The sequence below is a fragment of the Podarcis muralis genome, chromosome 1 (assembly GCF_964188315.1).
Source record: "Podarcis muralis chromosome 1, rPodMur119.hap1.1, whole genome shotgun sequence".
NCBI classification, from domain to species: Eukaryota; Metazoa; Chordata; class Lepidosauria; order Squamata; family Lacertidae; genus Podarcis; species Podarcis muralis.
The window spans coordinates 99,832,260-99,849,027 of record NC_135655.1 but is presented as its reverse complement, the minus strand read 5'-3'; the positions used below and the strand labels follow the sequence as shown (position 1 = coordinate 99,849,027).

General features: G+C 40.2%; 1 protein-coding gene across 2 annotated transcripts in view; it reads left to right on the top strand.

The window, feature by feature from the left end:
- The window catches only part of ZEB2 (zinc finger E-box binding homeobox 2), a 46,087-nt gene that overhangs the window by 6,103 nt on the left and 23,216 nt on the right, over positions 1–16,768 (top strand). For both annotated transcript variants that reach the window (XM_077935859.1, XM_077935865.1), the window contains exons 2-5: positions 1,450–1,521; positions 10,642–10,830; positions 11,573–11,787; positions 14,244–14,352. In XM_077935859.1, the coding sequence (XP_077791985.1) occupies positions 1,450–1,521; positions 10,642–10,830; positions 11,573–11,787; positions 14,244–14,352 (585 nt within the window). The remainder of the gene's footprint in view (positions 1–1,449; positions 1,522–10,641; positions 10,831–11,572; positions 11,788–14,243; positions 14,353–16,768) is intronic.

The window sequence follows — 16,768 nt, the reverse complement described above, 5'->3', positions numbered from 1 at the left end:
TTGTATTATAGATACATATTTTGATGCAGATATCACCACATCAGAATGATTTCAAGAGGGTCTCTCGTAATGCTAGTGGCAAAGTTGTAGTTACCCTCCCATTCTGAAACTCAACACATTCTACATCTTCCCTGAAAGTAGTGGTTGATGATGTAGTAAAATAACCATTTCTTTCGTCTTGTTCACTGACAAATTGCTGAAGCCATTGGTCCAAGAACCATTTAATATTGTAACTTTTGGTGTCACCTTTTTCATCCTTGGGAATAATTACTTCACATGATCAATGCAACCATCAGCTGCAAAAAATTTTGTAGAATGGGGGAAAGTTCATGAAACTGCTGCAGCTAAAACCCAGGAGCTATCAGTTTACACGTCATATTGTTTATTGTGATTCCTGAGAGTGATTGAAGTAGACCAAGAAACCGAGTTATCCCAAGTTAACAACAGGCAAGAGCAAAATAAGTTCAAAACAATATTTTGAAAGTGTAGGCTGAAAATATATTTATTTTTATCCCACCCTTAAAAGAGCTCAGAGCAATACACTTGCCTCTTCTCCCCCCCCCCCTCCCCACATGTGGCATCTGTGAGGTAGGTTAGACTGAAAGGCTGACCCAAAGTCATCAAGTGACCTTCATGGCCGAGAGGAAATTTGAACCTAGGTGCCCCCAGTTATATTCTAGCCACATTACCACGCCAGCTGTACAAATTACCCATTAAGAATTTTCTCGTATTTGCTGCCATTTCAGGTAACATCCCTGTGCCTCCTTTAAGTGAATAGTTCAGGTAGGGGGGGAAATGTTGGACCTCTGTCCCAGGGATCAGCACATTGGTGTCTAAAGCCACAGGTATTCCTTGTTATTTATAGGATTTTAAGTAATTAACTCAGGGCCAGGTCTCTTATAGGAAGCTGCCTTATATACCAAGTCACAGACTCTTGACACTGCCTGGCAGCTGCTCTCAAGGGTTTCAGACAGGGCCTTCCCCAACCTTAAACCTGGTGATGCTGGGGATTAAACCTGGGACTTTCTTCATGCAAAACATTTGCTCTACAACTGAGCTTTGGTTCTTCTTTTGGCATGTGATTGCCTGGAGAAACTGAACTGCGGGAATAACACTTCCTAGGATACCTTTTGTCAAACACTCAGGCCACAAGAAGGGCGGCCGCATCTCTTAACAATCCAGCTAATGCTTGTATTTGTCCGCACAAATGTATACCCAGTAACAACAGGGGCTGCTCACATGGAGGAAGCCCATATTGTCCAGACCAGTCCTTAGAATTCAGATTACATGATCAAATTCATGAAACAGCCTGAACAAAGCCATTGTGCTGAGATTTACAAGCGGGGTGTTCTGTGCTTTTGTTGAAAGAATCATCCTTGTTGCTGCCATTTGCTTGCTGTTTTAGTAAGGCTTTTCTGTCCACTGAAAATGTCCATTCCTGTATTACAGAAGAAATGAAGGAAGAGTATGACACCATGGGGCCTGAAGCTGCAATTCAGACCACTGGAAACAACGGAACAGGTAAGGGCAGACCTATACAAATTTCTCTAGTTTCCTATTGCCTTTGATTATTTTCGTTTGTTTTGCAAACTGAAAGAATAAGCCAGCTACACTAGTTCACTAGATGAAAGTTTGAGATATTCCTAATTACATGTACATTTCCCTGATTGTTTCACTTTGATACAAACCATTGATGCAGCCTTGATCCCACTGCAGTTTCTGGGAACATTTCTGCAGAGATCTGTGTGACTAGGATAGTTTCTTTTGTGTTTGATGAAAAGTATATTTTCCTGCCTCCATCTATCCCTCATTTAATGTGACAGCATCCTTGGGAGTTAATAGATTCCAGCACTGTAAAGAGTGGTCTTTTCCCCCCATACAGGTGATTATGCTGGAGTTTAATGTAGCTGGAATTTTCTTGTGACAGGATCTGTACAAATATCTTTATAATCATAATGGGTGCACTTTTTGTATCGATACCAAACCCACATGTTTTATTGGGTGCATACTTCAGACCACTGAAACTTTTTTTTCACTTTCCTTAACTCATTCTTCACTCCTCTTCTCAGAAATCTACCGTGCGTAGATGAAAAGAAAGTAACACTGATACAAAAGATGCGTTGTTTCTAAGCCATCTCTTTAATGCTTTGCTGAAACCTCCAGAATAAAATGGGTTTTTCTCCAATCATGATAGTTCAGTGTGTTCAAGCTGCTTTCCATTTGATTAATGGGACTGGTTTCTTTATAGGTAGCCTACAGTTGTAGGTGGGGATTGTGGGTGGCGCTGTGGGTTAAAGCCTCAGTGCCTAGGACTTGCCGATCGAAAGGTCGGCGGTTCTAATCCCCGCGGCGGGGTGCGCTCCCGTCGCTTGGTCCCAACGCCTGCCAACCTAGCAGTTCGAAAGCACCCCTGGGTGCAAGTAGATAAATAGGGACCGCTTACCAGCGGGAAGGTAAATGGCGTTCCGTGTGCTGCGCTGGCTCGCCAGATGCAGCTTGTCACGCTGGCCATGTGACCCGGAAGTGTCTGCGGACAGCGCTGGCTCCCGGCCTCTAGAGTGAGATGAGCGCACAACCCTAGAGTCTGTCAAGACTGGCCCGTACGGGCAGGGGTACCTTTACCTTTTTACAGTTGTAGGACTGTCTCAACCATTCCTCCTTGTGAGGGATACCTGTATTTGGCAAAGTTCTGTCCATGGTCCTAGCATTAAGAACCTGATACAGTTCTGAGCTATAAAGATGTCGCAAACATGCCTGGCCAGTGAGGAAAGACAGAGCACCTTAACTTTGTGAAAATGGAAGCAAAGGAACTTTTTCTAGTGAGACAAGACCATTATTCCATATTCTCCTTACTGTAGTTTCCATCCTAAATAAGCTGTTTTCATGTTCCATTATGATATTTGATTCTTAGTGCCCACTAGCAATGATGTTAAGTAGGGTGGCACCCAAATGCTACAAGGATTTTATTACTCACACATCTCTAATGCTGGTACACACCCACATGTTCTTATTAGACATTGCAACAAACTGACTTGCCTAATTCTTATGGGGGGAAATAATGGAAAAATTAATCCATGTTGGTGTGTGAGTGCATGTGTTTCTATCTTTTGTATATTAGTCTTATATACTGGCGGGTAATCCGTAAAGTAAAATGAGGTCACATTTTCATTAGTTATGTATTACAAAGAGGAACATCAAAACATCTATACCGTACTGAAAAATTATTATTTATTCTTCTCGGGATTTAATGGTGTGTAGCAAGGCCAAGGACAGGTCCAGTTAACACCATGTACTGGCAACAGTATGATCCCACTCCACTCACAAGCTTTTAAAGAGCCTTGTAGATGTCACAAAGCGCCGTAAATTCTCCAACACTGAGCCCCAGAGATTCTTGTCCTGGAGGGCAGCCCCCCAATAGGCAAATTGGTAAGAATCAAATCACTAAAGCTATGGAGGGCAGGCTGTCTGTCTTTCATATACACTACCACAATCTCATATAGCATGATCAACCATTTTCTCCTCCCTACAAACCTCACAACACCCAAAGTCAATCCTCATAGCCCTGCATAAATGTAGAGCTTAATGCCTAGCCAAAATTTGGAATAGTACAACTTGTCTCTGCCACCCTTTCAGTGTCAAAAATCGAAAATCTTCCAATGGTGGACATCTGGAGAATACCTTCCTACCTATAGAATACCTTACAACCTGTAGAACCCACCTGCGACTGTCTTTGCCATTCACCTAACAAGGTCCATTTAACTCAACTTCCGAAAAGGACAGTGGCAGCAGAAGATCAGTGTCCCTCTGCCCCTGAACCCCTAAAATATTTTGTTTCTCAGTCATTATTTTTCTTTTTTTAAAAAGCAAAAAACATGCGCTAATGTAGCATTAGTAATATTATATTTTAAAAGGTTTGCATTCAGAAGTAAAGTTGGCTATTTATATTAAGGTTCATGGTAAAGACTTCTTAAGAGTCTCATCTTAAGAGTTTCACACCATGCTTCCAACACTTCCATGTGGTCTCAGCGCCACATTTCAGTGGTTCAGATGCATGGACAATCTCCATGCCAGTACCAGCTGCCATTAGCACCATCCACTGTAAGTGGAAACTGTAATGTTTGAATCCTATCTAACTGCATTCCTAGTAAATTAGGCCACAATGTTTACAGAGACTTTCAGTTTGAGTGGTGGGTACCAATGCACATCCAGCAGAGAGAGCAGATTTCAGTATTTTGTATCTCGGCCTACAGGAAATAAAAAAGATTTCTATCAGATTCCAGTTGTAATTCCGTCTCACCAGGTGTTCCACAAGACTATTAATGCTGGCATTGGTACCAGTAAGAGAGTGGCTTCTGGAGTCTGAGAATCTGTCTACTTAAAAACTAGGCTGATGCTACAAGAATATTTCTCATACAAGCACAAAATGGTGGTGATGATTCATAATCAGGGCCAGTTAGACCAAATTTGAGCAATTAATTTTGTGTACTTTCACACAGGTAAAACTGGCACCACTTCAGCCCAGCATGGCTTTGAAACTTTTCATCCTTATAGGTATTTTGAGGAAATGGATGAATGCATTCCCTGTAGATAAACAAAATCTGCTTACCCTTACCCAGTAATAGCCACAGACAAATACGTTTTGCTGAGACTGCATTTTTTAAAAAAAGGGTAGGAAAAGAGTTCTCTGCAAAGAAAAACAGAAGTAAAAGTTGGCAAGTTGAAAGGACTGATCGCTTTGAGACTCTAATCTGCATGTACCAATGAGGACCTGCCACTTCCTGCTTAATGAAGGCTGTGGTTTTATTAGCTTTGTTGCCGATTAGGAGCAGCTATCTCCATCTTACAGCAAGAGTTCCCACAAGAAATAACTGGCCTCCTATGCTCTCGAGTGTCTCCTTTAAATATCTCTTTTCCTTAGTGTGGTTTATGCTCATATGATGTTATGCTACCTCAGGCTTTAAGGAGTCCCTGCCCTAGTCCTTAATTAAAACAAGACTTCCTTAGTGAGGTCACTCACTCTACATCTTCCTAAAAAGCTTGACTCACAGATGGGAGTGTGATTTCTGTTTGCAATTTAAATTCACTAGGAATCAGTGTGTGAGGCTATAGGCATAGAAATCATGCAGAAGGCATATAAGGGGAAATTCTCTGTCCTTTCAAGAGACATTAGTTGGGGGGGGGGGTAAGAGCAAGGGATGGTCACAAGAATTTGTGCTAGCTTTGGCTGGTTTTCCAACCACAATGTTTCGTGATGAAGTTAGACCTTGCCACAGTTAATGACGTAGTTACCTCCAGATTAGAGTATAATGTGCTTTGCACGGGGCTGTCCTTGAAAAGTGTCTGGAAACTTCAGCTGGTGCAAAATGCTCATGCGGAATGGAGCAGAGCAGTCAGAACATATTAATGCCTGTTTTGTGTGATACATACTAATTGCCAGTTTCTGGGCTTGATTCAAGGTGCCGGTTTTCATCTTCGGCTGGGGAGGGCGGGATATAAATAAAATTTTATTATTATGATTTATTATCTTCAAAGGCCTAAACAGCCCGGGACCTGGGCATCTTCCTTGTCTCATGCTCTGTTCCACATCGGAAGCCTTGCTCCAGATTCCTTGCCTCCAGGAGCAGGGCCTTTTCTGCACTGGCACTCATTTTGTGGTGTGCCCTTCTGAGATGTGTCTATTTTATGAATTATTTTCCCTTATTGACTTTTTTTCTTGATTTGCCATGTTATCACTATGATAGTTGGTATATGAATTATTCCGTTTTGAGGAGTCACATCCCATAATATATTGCATGATGTTTTAATTTGTAAGCTACTTGAATTTCTTTCCTTTTTTTTTAGTGGAAAAAATGTGAGGTATAAAGTTTTAAGTAAAATTCATTTGCAGTCACATTTTGTTTGTTTGTAACGCTGATCAATTATTCTAATGATGGCCAAATTCTTGTCAGTAACATAAGAGAAATTTTGAATTGCCTGATCTGCATTCAGATGGCACTTGATATTTATATTAATCTTTAATACATAATGACACTGTTAATGTTGTTTCAGTTAAGGATCTGTCAGCTCCCCAGCAAATCCCGTTGTTTTAAAGGTTTATAACTTAGACATAAACATTTGCCTTAGCTCCTGAATTCCTTTAATGCACAGGGAAACTGAATAATGCACCTCAGAAATATTTAGTATCAAAGGAGACAATTATAGCCTCCTGTGCAAAACTAGCATTCAAAACTGTAGGCCTGTTTGAGAAAGCTGACCAACCATCTGTAGGATCTAGTATATTACTAGGAGCAAAGGAAGAATTAACTTTAGGTAGTGACCATAATGGTATGTTTGAGATAATAGTGACAAAAGCAGCAGCTTTTAATTAGCCTCGTTCCAATTTGTGTTTTAATGCTGTAAAAATTTCTGGAACCATTTTTCTAAACAGTTATGTTCGGCTATAAGCTTGCAGTGCTTGAGTAATGTTCCTATGGTCTGAACTGGTTTAAGTAGTTTTACAATATGGCCATTGGCCCAGAGATGGACTTCTGGCAAGAACACCAACCACAATATTTTCCTATTCAATTTACTGTCTACCGTTTTCAGTCTTCCTGCTATAACTCCCTACTTTCCAGCAGAAACCAATTATAATTTATATGAACATTTTTCCGGATATTTCTTCCATATCGCTGTCAATATTCTACCCAGTAATTCACAACTCACCTCCAATCCAAACTATATATTCATTTTTTTCAATACCATCCCCCCTATTTAACCAGAATGTTTCTTTCCTTAAGAAAATATGTTTTGAAACATTAGAAGAAGGCATATACAAAAAAAGCTATTTGACTTGCCCAGGCACACCCGAGTTTATTTCCATTAAATGTATATCAACACTGAAAAAAGACAATGTTTGGCAATACAAGAACCTGATATTCACAGATTTCAACATGCTGAATGGTCTTTATCATTCACTCTCTATTCCACAGCCACTCTCAGTGTGACTGATGGCTACCTGAATATGGCTGGGATCCAACCGTTACTTCAGTCACATACCCAGCGAATTAGAGGAGACAGTGGTAGTTGTATAGGCGTTAAAGCACACACAAACAGGCCCAAAGAAAGACAGAACTCCAGCAGATAGAAGAGAGCATGGGAAAAGGCCACAGGAAAGGCATTCTAATGAAAATATAAAAATTGATTTGGTCCTATATTCCGAAGCACATGGCAAAATGGTAGGTGGTTTCTGCAAAATTCAGAGCAAACTTTATCCTCTCTGTAGGCTTCCTACATCTGGCAAACTGGTCACCATCTTGATGGGCAGGGCCAGTTTTGCTTGCATGGAAGTTTGTAGAAAATATGACTGCTACTTCCAGGAAAGTAACAAAAGATCTCAACACACGGTTTCCTTTATGCTTCTCCTGAGAGGCCTGAGCAGAGCTTTAGGCTCCTGTTCTAGGCTGGCTGGACCCCTGGACAAGAATCTTCCTCTTGCATAGACACACTACAGCTTTGTTTCACAAGCCTCTTTGAACTATTGAAAGCTGTTTTTAAAACTTCTTTCTGCTTCAAAAGTGCATTGACCTGCATTAGGAGAAGCGGCGGCTGTTCCAGGGTCACAGTGGTGCAGTCAGAGCAGGACTTGGGAACAGACATCAAGAATGAGGCAGAACACTGAGTAGAAGCAGGGTTGCATTACCATAAGGGAAGGGTAATCCCATTAAGTCCAGAGTCTAACGTTACCTAACTGTGCCACTGAAACACAAGTCAAAAATGTCCTTGCATGTGCAAAACTAGGTGTGAGGACATTTGGATTCTGGACAACATATGACATAGTTAAGGGGTAAATATCTAAGGATCTGTTTTATGTTTTGTTTTGTTATGTTTTTAATATAATTCTCTTAAACTCACTGCCAAGGGCATATGGTAGTGACCCAAAGTATGAATAGCATCATAAAAGAACTAAGGTATTTAGGTATTGGAACGTGGGTGGCGCTGTGGGGGACGTGGGTAGTGCTGTGGTCTAAACCACTGAGCCTCTTGGGCTTGCTAATCTGAAGGTCGGCAGTTTGAATCCCCATGACAGGGTGAGCTCCCATTGCTCGGTCCCAGCTCCCGCCAGCCTAGCAGTTCAAAAGTATGGCAGTGCAAGTAGATAAATAGATACCAACACGGCGGGAAGGTAAGCGGCATTTCCGTGCACTGCTCTGGTTTCGGTGATCTGTTGCACCAGAAGCGGCTTAGTCATGCTGGCCACATGACCCAGAAAAACTGTCTGCAGACAAACACCGGTTCCTTCGGCCTGTAAAGTGAGATGAGCGCCACAACCCCAGAGTTGTCTGCGACTGGACTTAACTGTCAGGGGTCCTTTACCTTTTTAGCTAGGTAGCTAGCTGGTCAGGGCATGCCACTTCCTAATAATATCTCTGTCCCTCCCACTCCCTCAGTAGTATTCTGAAGTTTGACCTCTAGTTTCATGAGCCATTTCAGAACTTTATAAATATGGGAGCACCTGTTTTCAGGGCTATCACTAAACACCCTTCTTCTGTTGATCCTTATTTTTGCCTATCTAGTTCATTCATCTTTATCGTGACCTATTTCTGAGGAAGAGAGAGAGAGAGAGAGTTAGTTTAACTTGAGCTCAGCAGGTTGTGCATTGAAGAAAGATGTTGCATATTGACAGGAACTGGAACATTTTTATTAACAACATCTATGAGGCTATTGCCAGAATTGCTTCCTTCTGTAAATGATATTAAGGCATCTCCTGGGATTTAGTAGTTTCAAACTATATGTTTTACTGGACCATTTCCCTCCCTTGCAGAATTAGGTATTTCCTTTAGATTTTGTAATAAAATGATTTTTCCATAACCTATTTTTGTACATAAAATACTGTAAGATTTTACTATGAAGCAAACAGAGGTGTGAGTTGATTTTATGCTAGCACCATTGACCACCTATGGCACCATAATGGATTTTCTCCTTTATCTGTTGCCTTGAGGCAAAGATGCTAAATATTTCAGTAACCCTGTGTGTTGGTTTCCTCCCACAGTCTAAGTTACAATGATGTAAATCTAGTGCTTCTGTCACTCTATAATTATCAATCCAACCCCATTGATTTTAGGGTAGATACTGCTGATTTATGCTGTTGTAAGAGGGAGCAGAATCAACTTGATCTCTATTTTGGTTGCTTTATGAGAGAAAATATTTTAATCATCTTGGTGCTGAGTTTGTAACCTGACCTACTCAAATAAATGTATCAAGTCTGAATACGTATGGACAGTAAAAAGTGAGTGTCAGTAAAAGTCTTAAACTGTATGTGTGCTGAAGAGGTACTTTTCAATACATAATTGAAAACACAATTCAAAAGCTGTTTTAGCTATAATTCTGCTCTGAGTTTACATGCTTAAGTCCCTTTGACACTGGTGGTCTTAAACAAACATACTGAGCAATGGATTGAATGTGAGGTCTCCTATACAGTTGGATTAATACTTTTCTACAATATCATAGGCTTTACTGAATTATTCCTGCATCTAATGTTCAGAAAGGAAGGAAGGAAAATGATTAATTTTAGCAAGAGGATGCTTTGTGGTTCAGAGGATTTTTCCCCCATGGACATTGCACAAGCAAAACAACAACAACAAATTTTATGTTTTAATGAGAGAGAGAAATGAAAACTTCACTGTTTTTAGGGCCTACCTCACATAATTGTGTTCCAGAACTAAATAGTAATGTTTGTAAAATCATTCCAACATCACATTATTTGAGTAACAATGGTTCCTTTTTGAAGTGGTTGGGGGAGAGGATGTTGCTTCTCCAAGAATGTTATGTATTTCAGAGAAAAGACATTGGGCTAGAATCCTGACCAGTTCAGAATTCTAGTTTCCTGATCAGAAAGATGTCCATTAGCCTATATGCAAGCTTGCTTATCATACTCCCCACCCCCTGTTATTCTTATGGTCTTCCTTATCCCAATGCCCAATAACCAGCACTGGGGGAAAAAAATATTTCTGTATCCATGAAATGGTGTCAGACAGTAGTCTCAGAGACCAAAGCACAGAAGGTTTGGCAGATGATCTATAGCAATCTCCTGATATATAATAAGGATTTGTAACCTCCAAATCCAAACCATAGGGTTTGAGGAGATCCAAAAGCAGGCTAATTCCTTAGTCCACCTATCATGAAGTTCAGATAACAATATAAGACTGTGGTCTCAGAGTACCAAAGGACAGAGATTAGAATTGCTCCCACCGGTTGCAATTTATTTCAGGAATCGTTTTTGTACGATATCATTGAATTACACCAGAATTCCAAAATGCACGAAAAGTCTAAAATGTTGCTTTTTCAGATTCTGTGCACAGACAGCATACAATATTGCACCCCTCCCTTTTTTATGAGGAAAGGAGGAGGGCACATGCATTGGCTTCTGCCATCTTTCATTAATGAATGGTGTCATCAGTGACTTTGCCAAATGTATTCTCTTACAAAATTACCAGCCAGTGATTTTATGCGCAGGAGAAATGAGCTAGGTGGAAGTATGGGTAGCCACAGGATTAGGCTCATAAAGTACATGTACACCATCTTCAATACCACTGTGTAGACAAACATATAAATCCTCCACAAAACTATTTCTCTCTCCCCCCCCCCATCCCTTTTCTATTATAGTTAAGAATGCAAATTGCACGTCGGACTTTGAGGAATATTTTGCTAAGAGGAAAGTGGATGAAGGAGATGGACACTCAGTCAGTATAGCGGAGTACCTACAACGCAGTGATACAGCCATTATTTACCCGGAAGCCCCCGAGGAACTGTCTCGTCTTGGCACTCCAGAGGCCAATGGGCAAGAAGAAAATGGTGAGGATGGAATTCATTTTTAGCCACTCTTCTGACCTCTTGCAGCTGTTGCAATTATAAATGCACTACATGCCTGGGTGTTTACCTTAAAATTGAAGAACAGCTGCAGAAGCATGGAATTTCATGAGCAAAGATGGGACTGTAATTTCAGCATATTGTGATTGCTTTTTCAGTCAGCAAATTGAGACTCTTCTGTAGGTGAAATAAATAGCAGGGACAATTAAGGGTTATGTTTTTAAAGGAGCAGCGTCCTTGCTCTAATTTTAGTTTGGGAATGACTGAATTTTTTTACAGGACAAATTGAGGATTACTAACTGATACTGTTAAGTCCTTAATAAGTAATTGAAAAAGCATCCGTGAAGATGGAACTAGATGGTGTTGTGTTTGGAGACAACAGACTAGTAATTAAGTGCACAGCATCAATAAATCAGAGCAAAAAACAAACAAAAAAACCCCAACATTTTCAGCCCCATCCTCTCCCCCCCCCCCACAAGCTATTGTAGTCTCACAATAAGCCAGACGAAAGTTTGGAATTAATTTTCTTATGATTCATACAAGTTTGCCCTGAGCGTGTAAAAAGTGATTGATGTGGTTTTGCAAGCAAGGTAGATATCACGGATATTCCACTGTAGGCAGATTGCAGTGATTCTTGTCAATCCATCCTGGGCAATAAGCCCATTAACTGCCATTGATTTACTGACCTTTTGGCCTGCTTCTTTCTCTCACGTCTCTTGGGCTACAGACCTGCCACCTGGAACTCCAGATGCTTTTGCCCAACTGCTGACCTGCCCCTACTGTGACCGGGGCTACAAGCGCTTGACATCACTGAAGGAGCACATCAAGTACCGCCATGAGAAGAATGAAGAGAACTTCCCTTGCCCTCTTTGCAACTACACATTCGCTTACCGCACCCAGCTCGAGCGGCATATGGTGACGCACAAGCCAGGGACAGATCAGGTGGGGGGGCTTGTTTTAAGTGATTTCTTTCTATAATAACCCCTTAGAGAAATGATATTGCTTTGATTGGCAATCATTATTAATTTTTCATGGCATTTTGAAGATGCAGATCTTTTAATGGTAATAGCTTTAATTGAGGCCTAAATGATTTTTTGATGGTCTCTTCTAATATGATTTAATAGTCTTATGTTCACGATCGAATGAGTGTGTTAATTTCTAATTTAGAAATTTTATTTGCACTTTAACTTGACTTTAGTTTCATTTTTTTATGTTCCTCAAAATGTGAATGAAATTGTGGCATTTTAATTATACATTATTAAACATCTCAGCAATTTTATCTCCATTTTTCACCTAGTTTTGCACTGCATTTCCCCCCACATAGGATCTCAAAGACATCTCAGGAATCTGCTAGTCTTATTTTCTGTCATTCGTTACTTTTTATGGAGCCCTGTATCTGTTTTTCATGCAGTTCATACGAATAGGTTCATATTTTTTAGTTAATCTTGTTGTGTGTATCTGTGTGCTTTATGGCTGTTCTAATAACATGTGATCACTTTAGGAATACACTATTCCTGAAATCTACACATCCCAGCAGCAAATCTCCTGTAAATCAAAATGATTCCTTGATGCATTGGATTTAATCAAATTGAATGTGTCTTTTGAATTCCTGCTTAAAACTTCTATAATGACGTGTTGCAATTGAAATCCAAATGGCAGATCTTAAACTGCATTCCATCCCATTACTATGAAAATGATACCAATAGTTTTTATTCTAAAGAATGAGAAGTCATACTGATTTAGATTTATCATGACAGGCATTTTTTTCAATAAAAGACGTGCTTAATTAAACAAACGTGTATCATGCTCACCTTCTAATCAAGCAGTTTGGTAATTAGTTCACTGTTTCTCACTTGATCTCTGTAATCGATAAAATACAATTCTGACAGGATTTATCATAACATTTCATTTTAAAGAGCAAAGCGAGTTGTTAATCTGTAACTTTCCCCCCTTCCTGACAAAATGGGAGGCAAGAGTGGCTTTTCCTCTCCTTCCCTATTGCTTTTGACTATCAAAACACTACTGGGAGGGTAGGGGGGGGCGTGTGGCTGGATATTTATCCAGAATAACTGCCTTAAATTTCACATGCAAGAGTGTGATTGTGCTGGCGCATTACGAATGGTAGCTTTGGTGTTGAAAAGTCCCCTCATTTGCTCATGGCATTTACAATTAGTAAATTAAAATGATTGTATCATATTAACAGTGGCACAACTAAAGTTTATAGTAGTCCTCTGAGGGCTGTGGGGGGAGACAAAGCAGCTGTTGCTGTTTGTTTATGCAACTCAGCAACATATGAGCACTGGTCCCTCAATGGCGCTCCGCGGGCTGGGCTCTGCTTGATCTTTGAAGGTTGCTGCTGTTTGAACAACCCTCCCTGTGTCCCATGTAACACCATCTGTCTCACTAGGAATGTGGGAAGATTCAGCACACCCTAGCAGTTGTCATACCGTTTCTGTGCTGTCTTTTCTGCAATAGGCTTTTGTGTCATTGCTGCTTGGGAGAAAAGGGGGAGTGGGGGGGGGAGGGGAGGCTGACCTCCTACCTTGAACATCCAGACTAGATGACTGCAGCTTTTTTTTCTTCCCCCTTTTTAAAATCAGAATTCAAAGTCACAGCACTTTTCTCACTTGTTCAGAAAGGTCAGCTGTGTTTGATCCTATCTTTATGCTGCTTTTTAACTCGTCCTTTCTGCCAACTTTTCCTTCTTGTTTTTGCCCCTGCTCCTTAGCATTGCTCTGAAGGAGAGGGGGGGGGGAGAACCAGTTTAATTCTCTGATCAGGATTTTCCCTCCCAGCAGTGACCGCCTCTTGCATTTGATAAAACAAAGCTTGCTTATCATCACAATGCTAAGGGGTTCAGAAGCACTGCAAATATATATTTTTTTAAAAAATAAACGCTGCAAGTTGCGAATTAACAATATGATCAGCTAAGAATATTAAAAGCCTCAATTTCTTAAAAAAATTAACAAATCCATTCCTTGCAGCACTGCATGCCTTAATATATTGTGCTGCCAATGAAAGACTTAAGAAATAATTCCAAAGCAAATGCTCGAAGTGAATTCAGATTTCCTTCAGGTTTACTGCCAACATTTTGATTTTTATGGCAGCACTGATGAGGCAAATAAATGTGCATGCAGATCTTTTAGGCTGACAGATAAATACAAAACTGCTTTAATTAATTTTTTTCTTAAAAGGAAACCTCTCTCTCTCTCTCTCTTTCTACACACACATGCACGCGCACACACACACACACATAGATATACACAGATATAGATATTGATATATTTGTATATAAAATTCATGCTGGTAATACGCACACACAGAGAGACAAATTCATACCTCTACATATACAGATATCTATTTGCATAAAATTCATGCTGGTGTCTTTACTCTCCCAGCACCAAATGCTGACCCAAGGAGCAGGCAATCGTAAGTTCAAGTGCACAGAGTGTGGCAAGGCCTTCAAATACAAGCACCATCTGAAGGAACACCTGCGAATCCACAGTGGTGAGTAGCTGAGGTGCCAGGGTTCTCATTTGCATTTTGTTTAATTAGCCGAGTTTTTGGGTGTTTTTTTTTTTCAAAAAAAGCTTAGTATCTTCACCATTTTGTTTAGAGCCGCCAAGATACTTTGTAAATGATTTCTGACTCATCCTCATTTTTCATGCTATTCAGAAACAAATAAGAAACCAGCACCACAAGTTTCCATAGAAGATTTTCCAAATAGCAGAATGTATTACCTGATTAATTAATTAAGTTCTAAATTGCTTTCCTGGAGCTATTTCTACTCAGAGGACTTCTAGGAATTCCTTGCCATTTGGCTCTTAAGTTTTCTTATTTGTGATACACTTGCCCCAAAAAAACAAAAGCAAGGAACCTTAAACATGAACAAGACCAACACCCACAATCCAGCAGCAATAAACAAATTAAGCTTGCTTACTTGGAATGGCTGTCTCATTCATATTATTTTATCACACTTGCATCTCATCCTTCCTCCAAGGAGTTCTGGCCCATGGACGGTCTGGGAATAGTGTGTTTTTACATGAGTAGAATGTGTCCTTTAAAATGCATCTCTGGGTTATTTGTGGGGCATAGGAATTCATTCATTTTTACCCCAAAATGTAGTCTGGCCCCCCACAAGGTCTGAGGGACAGTGGAACGGCCCCCTGCTGAAAAAGTTTGCTGACATCTGGTTTAGCCTCCCAAGCACCCTGCATGATAAGTTGAGCTGAGAGATAGTGACATGGCATCACACTTGGTGACCTTCATAGCTTCTTCATACACTGTACTTTTAAGTACCTGTAAAACATTCGGCAAAATCCAGTGTAGGTGAGCAGAATTAAGTTTGTGCAACAAAACTTCCTCTTCCTCTAACTCCCTGCCTCCCCAGTTGTGTGAGTGGACATCTATACCATCACAGCTGGATGTCACAACAAGCAACAAAACATTCAGGTATCTTTGCCAGAGATCTCAGATTGGCCACAGCTTCCCAATAAAGATGCACTTAATAGCCAACATGAGATTGTTGCCACATAATGTGTGAAGTGGCCTGTCTGACCTCGAAGTTGTGTTGTCCACATCCAATCTGAACACACAAGCCACTTTATATATCCATTTACAATATTTATACCCTGCCCTTCTGGCCTGCATCGGCTATCACATCAATTAAAAATATAATTTTGTGTTCCTAATTCAATCCCCTTCGTTGAAATAAATAGCCTCTGCTGAGTGCATTAAGTCATTCAGTTACACATGACAGCGAGAAAATAGGGCAACACTTTGCCTTATATCTGGAACTTGTCAATATTTGAATAATAATATTTAGAGTTCTCCTCCAACTAAAAGTCTTCACCCTTTGATGCAGACATTGTGAGTAAAGCTGTTAATGCTGGTCAAGTATTCAAAGACTTTGATTTATTCAAATAAATTCGAAGGCAAATCAGAAACAAAGACAAATATACCAAAGACTAAAAAAGTAGTATTTTAAAGCTAAAAAATAGTCTCAATATGTTTCTGTAATTATAGACACTTCATAAGTTTTTTAAAAAAAGTATATTCTGCTTATATATAATAATTCTAATGTTTAAGCTGTCTAATCTGCAGGCATGTAAAATCTCGCAGTGAACTTTGTTTTTTGTTTAGTAGATCAGCATTTGCAAACCTTGGGTACAATCTCAAAGTTAAGCACTTCTAAACTCCATTGATTTGAGCTGAAGGGATTTAAGCTTATGTTTAATGCTCCAACTGAAGTTTAATATGTTTAATGCTCAACTCAGCTGTAATAGCAAACCACAGTTTCCCACTATCATAACTAGCTGCGGTGAACTTTGGGCTTATGTACATCAGCTCTTCTCTCCTCCTCTTTCACATTCACCCACTAAATCTGTTCTGTGAGTTCCCCCAGCCCCCCTGGAGCAAATTTGGGGGTGGCAGGGGGCACATGTGGAAGAACGAGAGGGGGATGTCTTGTTCCATTTGAGAAGTTAATTAATTAATACAAGCCCAGGAATTTGGGGGTAGATTCAAGCATGAGACAGAGTGGGAAAACTGCCTTTATATTTTGTGTAGCCAATCCAGATCATGACTCAAGGGTTATCCATCACAGGAGAGGGGAGAGTTCACATCCTTCAAAGACTAGTGGCTACTGAACTCAAGTAGACTCATTCCAAAGTAGCAAGAAATGACGAAGAGACAGCAATGGGTTCGCACACTCCCTCCTCCTAACCTTCATTTTTTATTTTTCCCCATTCCCTGGTTCAATTGTAAACAATATTTTGTCATGTCACCTGAATGGGGAAAGCTCGCCAAACCTAAATCAGAAACTCAGTTCAAACCATGGTTTTCCATTCTGCTTTGGAGGCAAAGTATGGTTTGCACAAACCATAACTTGCCTGATTTGGACAATCATGGCTAACTGTGCTAT